This window comes from Gavialis gangeticus, unplaced genomic scaffold (assembly GCF_001723915.1).
Source record: "Gavialis gangeticus isolate Ggan-Ray unplaced genomic scaffold, GavGan_comp1, whole genome shotgun sequence".
Lineage (NCBI taxonomy): Eukaryota > Metazoa > Chordata > Crocodylia > Gavialidae > Gavialis > Gavialis gangeticus.
The window spans coordinates 45,164,160-45,177,661 of NW_017728992.1; the positions used below are offsets into that span (position 1 = coordinate 45,164,160).

A 13,502-nucleotide genomic window follows, 5' to 3' on the forward strand; every position below is an offset into this window, starting at 1 on the left:
AATAGCCTAAATTTGATGATACCTAGAGTAAGTTGCCAAAGATCTCAGTCTACTCAAGTATTTGAAAACTGGAGTGGGCATTGGAAAAGGAGGGACAGGAGATTTTTCATAGTTTCATAGATTTAGGGTCGGAAGGGACCTAGTAGATCTTCTAGCCCGACCCCCCGCCAGGGCGGGAGAACAACAAAACCCCAAAACAAAAACGGGACTCAAATGAGTCCAGCCAGGTAGGCATCCAGCCTCTTCTTAAAGACCCCCAGGGTAGGGGCCAGCACCACTTCCCTTGGAAGTTGGTTCCAGCTCCTAGCCACCCTAACTGTGAAGTAGTTTTTGCGGATGTCCAATCTATACCTCCACTCCATCATTTTGAGTCGTGTACGTTAAAGTTACTTACTGTAAGATGGTTTATCTTGTATTAGATTGCTGTTTTAGATTAAATAATAGCACATATGCATGGGTGTCCTCTTAAATAAATATACCACATAAATCTCAGGAGGAAGTGCGAATAAAATCATGTGATATTACTTGTGGTAACTAAAAGTGAAATTTGCTCTTGCCCAGTCCAATATGATTCAAAATATTTTTAAGATTTTTGGCCTACAAGTTGGGTACTTGCTACCCACTTTATTCTTAATGTTTTCCTATCTCTTGCTCTTTCTTAGGATGGCTCTTACTTGGCTGAGTTCCTGCTGGAAAAGGGTTATGAGGTGAGTGACTCAAAAACCAACTGCAGACTCATGGAATCATTTGGATACAGCCACCTCCAGCTTCCTTTGCTGTCCTCCTCTGTGTATATTTTCCACTCAACCCTAGATAACAAATCAAAACTCCCAGAAAAGAATGTGCAACACAGCTTGTAATCATGCCAGCTTATTGTACTATTTATCACATTGTGTCCACTAGTGGATTCTCTCAGCTCCTCTGGGTACAGCTGCTTTGCACACTTCCGCTAACTCAGATAAGTAGTGACCTGTGCAGCCAAAACTGTTTAAAAAAAAAAAAGAAGCATTTTTTATTATGTAATATACCACATTAAAACAGGAGAGAGGGGGGGAGTCTGGTGAGGGAGAGGTGGAGAAAGAAACACCCTGCTAACAATGAAATCACTTTTAAATTTTGAAATTGCACTAAGCAATAAAAAAAAAATCATGCTAATCCATGGCAGGCTCATACTAAAAATATAAACCTGGAAGCTGCTTTCTAATAGGCATTCTGGTTTCTTTATAGAAGTCCAGACTTATGAATGTATTGTTGTAATATATTTTTCCCTTCAGATTTATTACTTCCATGCTAAAAATATGAGGCTTATTTACTAAACTTAATACAACCAAATGCCTGAGACTTGTCACGTTGTATCTGTTGTCAAGTTTGCACTGGTAGTATCCATTTGTGAGCTCTGCCTTGAGTTTAAGCTTTAGCTTTAGCTGTCAAATAACTTGTACTTTGACGCACCAAAGTGTAAAGAAAATAAATATATGTGCCTTCCTGGCTTGTGCTTATCTCAGGGATTATATAGCTGAACAGTTCTGTTTGATGTTGGCATTGCAAAGGTCATACAGTTACAATACAATACACAGTTGCTTGGCATTATTGTGGATATCTAATCACAGATGTTTGCCTGCACAGTAGAAAGTATCCCATAGTCTTAGGATACTAGAAGGGAGAGGGACAGGTTTCTCAAGGACACCTAGCCCTTTGCCCGGCAATACTGTGTTACAATGTTCTCTCTTTTTGGTAGAAAACCTGAAGTTATGTTTAATACTGACTTCTTCTGCTCTGTGGAAAGCCTTTGCTCAGCTTAGCAGAGCTTGCTATAGGGAAGCTTTTCTTGATATCCGCCTTTACTTTTTGCATTTCATCCTTTTGCATCTAGTTAATTTTAATGTATTGTACTACCTTGACTGTTACTTACATGTTTGTGTTTCACAAATTTGCACAAAACTTGGCTCTTCCTATTTTGGAGCTACATATGCTGAGGATAACATACAATTCTTGGAAAAGAGCCAAAAACAATTCTATGTTGGTGATTTTTCTGTCTTGCTATAATTTGGGCACCCATACATTTTCTTTCAAGTGTCCCCTTTCCCAGTTGTGATTTAAATGTAAGTGCTTTCACCACAACATAATGTTTAGGGTTAGTACAGATTGTTGACTCTCCTCAAGCCCATCTTCCTTATCTTTTAGGGTGACCATATGTTCTGTTTTTTTGCTGGGATAGTGCCATTCTAAACACCTGTCTCTGGTGTTCCATCTGTTCCTTCAAATTAACACTTGTTATCCTTCTTTTTCCCCCTCCAGCAATGGAGATGGAAGAAGGTACAGGTACATGAAAGGTTTTCTAGTCCTCCAGCTCACCCCTTTCCCCTCCCCCAAATCAGCTCTCCAAAAAAGGGTATGAATCTTAAGCAAGGAAGCTGAATTTTTTTCTTCACTGGAATAGAAGCAGGGAGTAATAGACCTATGCAGACACTGCCCTGATGGTTGCCACTTCTCTCTGGCTTCTGCAGACAGAAAGTGTAGAATACTATGTTAACTCTCACAGATGTTAAGGAATTTGCAATAGCTGTTGGCTGAGCAGCATAGCTTGTGCCTGAAGCAGCAAGTGAGCTGGCTTAGGGTAAGTGAGCTGCTGCATGCTGTTTGTAGTATCTTGAGGAGGCTTGTGATGTGAAAACAGCACTTCTTTATACAACAATTTTTGTAAATAATAAAGTAACAGTTTTGCTACTGCCCTTGCAAGCGTCTGGAGCCTTGCCTTGTTATTGTCCTGCCACACCAAAAAGTTCCTGCTGCCTCACCCAGATTGTCTTCTTGGATGCCACACTTTCTGGACACTGTTAGTCATCCATAACTCAGAAAAATTCCTCCTCCGCACCACATCCCTCACATTCTATCTTCTAAAACCATCTTATTTGGAGGCATGTGGTATGCAAAAAAATACAGTATCTTCCTAGCTACAGCCCTATTCTTCAGTGTTACTGAATGCATAGCATCTTTCCTAAAGAACAGGCTCCTAAGTAGTTTATTGTGTAATATAACATAATTGAATGAAAAGACCTTTTTCCACACTTATCACTGGATTGGATTATACTATGACTACTAGCAAACATTGTTTTGATAATTCTTCTGTAAGCATTGTTCTGTCTGTCTCCTGCAGCATGATTACAAAGACAAACTAATGTGTTTATGTTGGAGCTTGAACACCTATTGAGAGGCAATATTGCTTACTTGGCCTGAGGATGGTAACAAATTCAGTATTTTCAGGTTTTATATTGCATAAATAAAATCTGAGATGAAATATGATTGGCCTGATGTCTCAAATTTCCCTTCTGATCTAAAACCTGATGAAAATGTCCTTATGGCCATTAGTAGCTTCAAATTAGCTATTTTTTAACAGATGAGAAAACACATTTATAGGGGAACTTGAAACTGAAAAGTACCATGTAAATGGTAAAGTTAATATTAAATCTATGGCTGAAGTCATGCTACTGTATTCATAGTTTTTAAATGTCACCCTGACCCAAAATAAATTATGAAAATAATGTGGCTAGTACTAGATGCACCTGTAGTTATCATGTTGAAAACAGTCCCTTAGTTGTATTAATTCAGATATGCAGAATAATGACAGTCATTCTTAACTTACAGACATAGAAATTTACTTTGTTTGCTTCAGTCTAAGTTTACTGTCTTCCAAGTGTATGAGAAAAGTATGATGGAATGAGCTGAAGGATAATGGCAACCTTAAGGACAATATTCAGCCCTTCAGGCCTTACCAGTGCTGAACAAAGTAGAATATTCAGGTCTCTTGGTTTGCAAATGACTCTCCTCTTAATACAACCCAATATGCTGCCAGCTTTCTGCACCAAAAACACTCCTGGCTCTCATTCAGCTTAAGGTCTGCTATAACCCCAGATCCTTCTCTGCAGCACAGCAGCCTAGCCAGTCATTCCTCAATCTGTATTTATTTGTGTATACAATCATTCTGTCCCAAGTATAGGATTTTGCACTTATCCTGTCAAATCCCAGCTGATTGATTGTGGACCACTTCTCTGGTATATCCAGGTCATTTTGGATTGTAGCCTTACCCTTTGGAGTATCTGCAAATTTGCTAAGTGTACATTCAATCCCATCATTGGAATCATTGATGAAGATATTAAACAATACTGAACTCAGAACAGATCTCTGTGAACCCCACTTGATACCTCCTTTGTACTGGGCATTGAGCCATTGATGACTGCTTGCTGAGTATAATGATTCAACCAGTTATATCAACCTTACGGTGCTCATTAGCTTGTTAGTGAGAAGGTCATGAGAGAGTGTCAAAAGCCTTGCAAAAGTCTAGGTATATGTGGCAGAGCACCTTTGTGAGTGCTCGCTTTTTGAGGGTTCTCACAGGCTCCAAGGGGAGCCTGTTATGGAGAAGCAGCAGGGGACACCTTCCCCTAGTACCATTTGAAGGGGGAAGATGTGTGGCAGGGCACTGTGGGTGCCTGCCACTTTAAGACCAGAGCCAAGCAGCCAGCAGGTGCTTGATTGAGGCAGCCATTTTAGATCCCTGGCTGCCTATATAAACAGCTCAGTTCCCTACTGGCTGGCAAGGCAGCAACATTGCCTGGCTGTGAGGCTTCATAACAACCTGGAGGTAAGGACAGGAGCTGTAGGGGATGGATTGGAGGTTCCTGGTCCTGGGCATGACCTAAAACTGCACCCTGCCGGAACTGGGTGGCCTGGTGAGGCTCTCAGTGGCATGGGAGCTCCCAGGAAATGCCAATCCAGTTATCACCCCAGTGAAAGGTGGGTAGGGGCACCTTAACCCTAGCCCTCACCTTTGGGTGGGTCACGTAACACCAGAGGTAGTTGGAACCAGGCACAGCTGCAGCCTCCTTAGCCCTGTGGTGTGCAAGACCCTGATGAAGGGTAGCTGGGGCCAGCCACAGCTATGGCCACCTGAGCCCACCGGGGAGGGAAGCCCCATGGCCCCAAGTGAGGGGGGGCAGAGATGTGGAGCCCCAATTGAGTGGGGGGACCAGAGAGCTGAGAGCCCTATATGTTTATGTACATAGAATTGCCGTGAGAAGGTGCCAGAGTAAGCTTAGACGCGGTTGGGTAATTGGCTGGCCACTATCCCGGTGAGGGTCGCGGGAGAGGCCCAAAAGACGGTACGTCTGCCACTCAAGGGATGGACTAGCTAAGCCTATGGCCTAAGGGGCCTGCTCCAAGAGGGAGCAAGGCAGGATGAGTCATTGAGGTATGAAAGAGACCCTGTGAGAGAGGGTACAGTGTGTGAGGCCTGAGAGAGAGGTGGGCAGTGTGAATGGGCATGTGACTGAGGCCTGATGGAGTGGCCTAAGCTTGCTCTGGCAGTAGGCTGGGAGCACTGTATGCCATCTGCGAGCCATGGGCTGTGGTGTAGGGAAGATACGGAGCTGCAGATAGCGCCCCCTGGCATCGGGGCATGAATGGGCAGTCTCTCGCCTTAATCACCATCGTCATTAATTAAGAACAAGATATGGCAGGAGAGTCAGGTGGGGGGCATGCCCAATGGCAAGTGGGGAACCTAGCACTGTGGCTAGGCGGAGAGCCCCACTTTGTCACAGTATATAGTACCCACTGCTTTCCTCCCCATCCACAGAGCCTGTCACTTTATCACAGAGTCAAATTGGTCAGGGATAACTAATTCTTGGTGAATCTATGCTGGCTGTTCCTGATAATTTTGTTTTTCTCTGGGTGTTTTTCAATGGCTTTCTTGAGAACCTACTTCATGATCTTTCTAGGCATTGCAGTCAGGCTGACTGGTCTGTAGTTCCTTATATCTTCCTTTTTCCCTTTCTTAAAGATAGATACTATATTTAGCTTTTTCCAGTCATCTGGGACTTCACCATGAGTTCTCGGAAGATGGCCAAGTACCTCTGAATTTACCTCAGCCAATTCCTTCAGTGCCCTAGGGTACTGGCCCTGCCAACTTGAAAGCATCTAGCTCCTCTAAGTAATCCCTAACCTGTTTTTCTTCTACTTTTAGGCTGTTTGTCTCTTTCCCTGTCTTTGCTGCTGACTGCACTTATCTAGTAGCTTGCACCTCTTTGTGAAGACTGAAGTTAAAAAGGCATTAAATAGTTCAGCCTTGCCCAGAATTCTGCAGTCACTGCCCAATTAAGAAATAAGGATAGGTAAGTCCATTGCCAGAGGAGAGGATAGTAGTAGAGGGGTAGAGCAGAGCATAGTAGTAGAAGAAAAAGGAAAGTAGTAGAGGACAAAGAAACTGGAAAATAGAACCAAATGAATATTTCTGTGGGAGAGCCTGCTAGGGTTAGCCCTTGCAAATGCTCTTTAAAAACAATATAGGTAGGGAGAGCATACCTGTCCTAGTGTTCTGTACAGGGTTATAAGTTTTAAACTGTAATTTAAGTATACTTTTTAAATGTTTGTTTCTGAAGTTGTGCTTGCTGCAGGGTTTCTAACCTTGTACCATATTTCCTTCACTGAAATAATGTAGGTAACTGGTGATCAAATACAGAGAGGTGAATCAGTGATGGCTGGTATGAGCAGACAGCAAGTTGGCTGCCCACACTTAATAAATACATTAGATCCCCATGGCAATTGAATGATAAATATATGCTGTGTTTCCACATTGGGAAACTTCTTGTTGCCTTAGAATAACTTCATGAATCAACTTTGGCTAGTAGGAATTTCGCTTACAATAGGATGAATATTATTCTTTTACAGGCTGTTGCATTATTTTTACATAATTAAATAATATAAACTGTTGGACTGCCTCAGTGATTTGTTCTCTCATTGGTCATAGTCACTTAAGAGTGTAATGCTAGACATGCATAAGTCAGACTGTTTATTAGTGTGCATTACTTCGCACTTGTCAGCATTAAATTTTTTTGAAGCCCATTCACTGTAGCTTTGTTTGGTCAGTTGGATGTTCCATTTTTTCAAAAAAGTAAAATTTAAGTCATTTTAATTGAAATTTACTGACTTAAAATACAGAGGTAACTAACCTTAGCGCACAAATCAGCTGTAATTTATATTTTTGGTTAAAAAAAACCCTCAACCCCTGTTGAGAGAAATCCACTAATCTTGCATTCTTGACTGGATTATCCAGTTTGCATGCAGTTTGGCTTGTCACAAAGTTTGTATTTCACCTGTCTTGCAAGCAAACAAAGGCAGCTTTCATCAGCTCTTACAGTAATACTTTCTTGCATGGATTAAGCATTTGACAGGTTTTCTTTCTCTGGCATACACATACCAAAAAGGGGGGGAGGGGGGAAGCTGAGTTTGTGTTTTCTTGTTATCACAGGATGCAAGAGACTCTCTATCTGTTTATTTGCTGGAACTTTATGAAGCTATGTGATGTTTGCATTTAGCATGTCTCAGTGGTTAACTGCATCCTAGTCAGTCAGCTGACACAAAACTCCTGGAAGTACAGTCTTTCATCAAGCTTTGAGCTGCCAGTATTTGACTGTTGGTCTGTGATTTGTGTAAACATGAACTTGAGCATAACTCAATTCTGAATCAAATAATCAAGAGCTGACAATGTCTATCATCAGGATTTCAAGTCAGAATATTTTAGTTTCAGAAATAGTGGTAGAATGATTCGGTTAACTTGATCATTTTTTCCTCCTTAAAATATTATGTTTTTGGAATTCAAAGTTCATTACTTTCCTGGTTTAAAAAAATATTTGGATTAGACTATAACAATGTTTCCAATGTGTTTTGAAGCCTTTTAGTTATGGCTCTGTATTCTTTTAAGGATTTCATTAAAATAATTCTGCTGCACCTACGGAATTAGTGGAACATGAATTCTTATGTTGCAAACACATGCAATATTTCCTTCATTATGCTACAGGCATTTAGAAGACAGGGTAAATTTGTACCTTAGACTAACCAAAGTAGATAACTAAGTGTACCTCATCAGATTATATGAGAGGACATGTATAGAGCAGTGTATAAAATGGAGAGAATGATTTGAATACAGAAACCAGGAAGGGAAGGAAGGGATTTGTCATGTAATGTTATTAGTTAACCTCTAGGGCTAGGGAAAGACATTCAAAAAGCCTGAGCCTGGATTGATTCAATCTTTGCAGCTTAGTCTAACCAAAATAGTCTAACCTGGCTGGGCTAAATCACTTTGTAACCACACAGACATCCCCCTGTAGTCTGAAAAAATGCTGGCACATGCCTGCAGTGGCTCAGGCTAGAAGCCGGGGTGGGGCGCTAGAGCAGCCCTCTCTTCCCTTTTACAGTGCTTGAGCTGACGGCGGTGGAGGGGTGTGGTGAGGCCTCAGCAGGATGTTATGATTAGGCCCCTCCCTTGATAACAGAGCATTTATCAGCTCTGTTATCAGCATTTAGCACGCTCTTCTTAAATATTTTTTCCAAAGGAAGGAATCCAGGGACCTTACCAGGTGACCTGTTGATTAACTCCAAAAAGCCCTAAGCAAACACTGTCCTATCTGCCTTACACAGACATCTCGGCACTAGCTAGCATACCACATTCTGCCTACAGTCCATGTTCTGGGAGAAAGGGATTCCTGCTTAAGTAGCAAGTGGTGAGGGTGAGGGGAGATGGGGACATGGGGAAGCCAAGTGGACCCTGCTGTGCCTGCAAGTCTCTGCCAGAGCTCCAGCCAGGGAGCAGGGGGGGGAGGGGCCAGCTCTTTTTTTTATTTTTTAAGATAGGATTTATGGCTACAATTTTAGGGCAGGGAGTGATTAAACAGATTAAAACATCTTAAAGCCCTGAAAGATAACACGTACAGCTTCGGTTGCCTGACTCAGTTTTGAGTATAGTGAATATTCTTCACTAAAGTCAGTCTTTATATACTTTACATAGAATACAAGGAGTCTCTTGCATGTAGAGTCAGCCTTTGCAATCCAGAAACTTTGTCTGTGCTCTTGGGCACATGTTAATTGCTATGGGGATGACAAGAGCAAAAAGAGACCTACAAGCAAGTTTGATGCAACAAATTGTGAGGGAAAGCTTCAGAAATACCTGGAACGAGTCAGGTGTTTTAGTTTAAACTTCCACTTGTGCAGCTGGTGACTTAAACTAACATAAACCTTGGCAACAGAGAAAGGAGTATCTTGCATAAGGAGGAAATGGGATCAGTTTTTGAACAGATTCTCTAATGTATTAATACAAACAGGCTTTTCTTTAGCATCACGCAAGCTCTCATTTTTATTCCAAGTATTTAATTTTTTCACAGACCTATTTATCAAGGAAATTCCCACTCTCAAGTTAAGTCTGAGCTGCCCTGTGTCTCTTTATATGTTATCTCAGAACACTGACTCTTGAGTTATGAACAAGGTCCTGTTTTGTCTGCTTGTTTCTGCACTTTCAATGTACCAGTTCTCTAGAGCAACTGACAGTGTTTATTGAATGTCTGCACAACGTAATGGTAGTGTTTGGGCCCAGGAATGATATGCAGGGGTATTAATAGGAGAGGATGTGAAACATTTAACATATTGGCAGAAAGATGGATCATCAAAGAACTCATCACAAAATACTTTGTGCTGAGCCACTGACAAATGTGTATTTGTGTTTAATATTGCTACATGCTGTCCACCTTCAATTAAGAATAGAGAGAGATGCCTGTCAGCAAGCAGTATCTGATATCAGGATTTGTGTATTTGGGAAGAGAGGGGTTGGCAAACAGAATTAGATCCGTCTAATGAGCGAATTAATTGTGCTTATTAACTGCTACTTTTTTGCTGTAGGAGGCCTTTACAAAGGTGCTACCAATCAAAATCAAAGCTTTCCTTGTGATAATCCCTAATAACATAAATAAATAGAGGGTTGGTTTGAGCAGTTTCACTAGAGAAAATTTTTAACAAGGATGTTCAGAGTTATGCACAGAGGCATCTAAAATCCCATTTAATTTTACATTCTTCTTCCACTTTAAACTATAGGTGCATGGAATTGTTCGCAGATCTAGCTCTTTCAACACAGGCCGGATTGAGCATCTCTATAAGAACCCACAGGCTCATATTGAAGGAAGTAAGGCTCTGTTTTTGTATCGTATTATTTCTCAGTCTCAATTTTTTCATGATTTTTTTTTTTTTCACAGCATGCCTTCCCCTGCCAGAGGTATATAAATGGTCCTCTCTATCTCTAACAAACAATTGTGATTCTAAAGCTTCCATCCTACCCAATCAAGGCTGAAGATAATAGTAAAACTTCCATTAACCAAGCAAGCATTCCTTCTGACTTTCTGTCTGTCTCTACCTCAGTGAGAAAGGGAAGCAGTATGTTTTTTTCTGATCAAAATGTGGTATAGTTATTATGTGCGCTCCTCCATGGTATGAGGAAAAATACATGCACATATAAATCTTCAAGTCCATTTAACTGAACTGGGAAGGCGATGGTATTTTATATTTTATGCAAATATTGATGTAATCTACAAAGAGTTTACTGGTTCAGAAAAAAAATAATGGGTAGGTCCTGCAAGAAGCTGCAGATTGGGAAAGCTTTGAGAAGCTGATGATGTGAAGCGGCATTGAGCCAGTAGAGAAGACAGCCATTTTAACTGTAGATCACTTAAATTTAGATCCTAAAATGAAGGATCCAATTAATTTTTCTCTGGTTCTATTCAGTATTTCTTTCCAGAAGTAATATAGTATTACTTCCTTACATCTGTTTGTCTTTGTGACCTTTCTTTGCAGTTTCAGGGGCTCAGCTGTACCACAGCCTAGTCCTGGTGACTGATGAAATACTCTGGAAATGCTCATATTAGTTTAGCTGTACCTTGTAACTGCTAACATCTGCATCTTATAGATTTCAGTAAAAGATTTGCTCTTTATCTTTTGGAGTGGATTTTTTTGACTGCGAGATTTAGGAAATGAAATGCTTTGAGTTGTGTTGTCAGATACTTTGGGCAAGTCTCTCAGTACTGCATCACCTTTTTTCCTCAAATCAGCTTCTATGGTTAAATCTTCCAGAGTGTGACAGAGGGGTCTATATGAAAAAGCAATAACTGACTCGGCATGAATAAGACATGATTGATTTGTTACAGTGGGAAGAATTGAATATGAAGACAGCCACATCTCATCCTTCCACTGGATATGCACCTACTTTTTGCCACAGTGTTTCAGTCTGGGTATCCCACTAGCTACCCGATACCATTCCGCAATTTGAATGCCAGTGGCAGGTTGAATGCTGTGTGTGGGTCGGAGGCAGAATTCTAGGTACCTGTGGCTTGTCTCTGTTTTTTTGATCAGAAAGCCAAAGCCATTCCTATTTAAGAGGTGTGAAAAATTGTTACAGGTGTTGATTGAACACTAAGCTCACACAGTTTATATCAGAATAATGAAATTGGAATCAGGCACTTCCAGCCTGGTGGAAAAACTCAGTCACTTAAAGGGCCTTGTCTTTGGTATCTGACCCCCTGGATCGTTTAATGGCAGCCAAGTTTGTCAAACTATATAGAACATGACACAAGATATATATCTACAACATTTTTGCTGGTGCTTATTTTTAAAATGTTTAATTTGTGACAAGGACAGCAGTGTTCAAAGATATCCATTGTGGATGGGTCTTCTATTTTATAGTGGAGTATTATTTGAATAAAGCACCGACCTGCATAAGTAGCCCTCCACAAAACAGTTGTTACACTACCTTGCTGAAGATTGCCCTTCTTAGTGTTTCCAGCCAAGGCAATAAAAGAACTTGGTCTACTATAATTGGAAACTCATAGTGAAGTAAACCAAAAGAAGTTAAGCAAAACTGTGGTCCTTGGAATACATTCTTGGAAATATGAAATGGAGGAAAAAAATAGAGCGAGTGCAAATAGATGCCATTCTTCACATTCTTCCTTACAATTATTGCCCTCTAATTGAGGAACGGTTACTATCTGCATATGAGATGGAGGATTCAGAAGCAGAATGAGGAAAGACTGTTCTGTGGTAACTGTATTGGAACAATGGGTCCCCAGGCAGTACTGGAGGAAGTGAAGAAGCAATTGGGTACTTCTGTTCACATTGGTTTTTAAAAGCTGTGTGGATACCCTAAGCATTCTTTCCAGGAAGAACTAATTTATGTTTGAATACTGCAAGGGAAGATGTCTCCAGAGGCAGGCAATAACATTTATAAAATTTAGCAAGCCTGACTAGGTTGCAACTACATGCCCAGAGTAGAGCCTACAGCCATTGCATAGTAAGGAGACTAATGGACTGGAGAGAGATGTATTTATATAAATTGGTACCAGTCCAAAGGTTTGTGCATTTTATAGATAAGCATAAACAGGAACACCATTTCAAATGAAGATTTTTCTGATTTACCTTAGTATTACAAAACATGCCTTTTCCTCAGATAATATCTTTTATCTCTTATCCCAAATAGTGCATCTTTCAAGAAGTGTTGCAGAATTTAGAGGCCTTGATATAAGCAGGCTGAAGTAGGGAGCAAGTTTGAAATTGAGATCTCCAAAACAAAACTATTCAACCTGGAAAAGTCTGTTATGACTAGCTCATTGTGTAGTACTGCAACAGTGATGGAAGGATGGGCCTAAAGCCGGAGTATCACACTCTTCTGATGTTATGGGGCTGGTCCACTGGCCAAATCCAGAGCATGGAGCTATGTCATCTGTCACATGAAGCAGCCCATGAGTCCAGAAATTTGGCAGCAGCAACATTAACTGCATGTTCACAGAGTCACAGCAGCCTCTGCTCCTCTCACTGCCTGAATTCCAGGCCTGTGGGCAGATCCGTGAGGTGACATGGCTCTGCGTTTCTGATCCAGCCCACAGGGCAACTTATGGGGCCAGAGATTTGGTGTCTCAGTGAGGAGTGGCAGCATTAATTGCCATCTTTCCCATCCAGAAAGAAAGTGAACTTCAGCAAACCTTGAAGAGTGTTTCCAAAATGCATGGTTAGTTTGTGTTATAGTGACTAGTAATAAAGTTCAGGTGTCCTGACTAGGGATATGAAAGGTTACATGTTTAACTGATAAGATAAATAGTTATCTTACCAGTTATCCTTTATCTGCGAATGAGCAGTCTGACAGGGAACAGGGGAAGGGAAGCTGTATGGTGCCCTGGCAAGAATCAGAAGGCAGCAGGGCAGGCAGAAGGAAGGGAAGGGGTGGGGATGGAGGAGGGGCAAGGGGACTAGTACCCATAGCTTAAGAGGAAAATAGGGAGTGGCCTAATGCTCATTAGCTAAGCAATTAGATGCTCATTTGCAGGTGCCCCGTCCCTCCCAGGGCAGGGCTTCAGGTGGGCTGTGTTGTCTGGCTGGACATGCCTCTTCCTAACTTCCTCCCAGTCAAAGGGCTTTGGGAGCTGGGAGCAGCTCCCAGCAACAGCTGTGTCCTAGCCGCTGTGCTGTTGGCAGGGGATCCTAGTCTTCTCTAGGGCTACCTTTTGGGGCCTCCACAGCCTGGCGGGCATGGTGGGGCCAGGCAGGGAAGCTCATTGTGGCTGCTGTGAGCCCCACCCTGCCCTGGTGGTGCACACCGTGCCTCCCCCACTCCCCCCCCCCCCCGGAGCAGCAGGGCAGCG

General features: G+C 41.7%; 1 protein-coding gene across 1 annotated transcript in view; it reads left to right on the top strand.

Moving 5' to 3' along the window:
* GMDS (GDP-mannose 4,6-dehydratase) overlaps positions 1-13,502 on the top strand; it is a 663,276-nt gene that overhangs the window by 91,183 nt on the left and 558,591 nt on the right. Inside the window, exons 2-3 of the mRNA XM_019521870.1 lie at positions 663-707; positions 9,916-10,003. Coding sequence (XP_019377415.1) covers positions 663-707; positions 9,916-10,003 — 133 coding nt within the window. The remainder of the gene's footprint in view (positions 1-662; positions 708-9,915; positions 10,004-13,502) is intronic.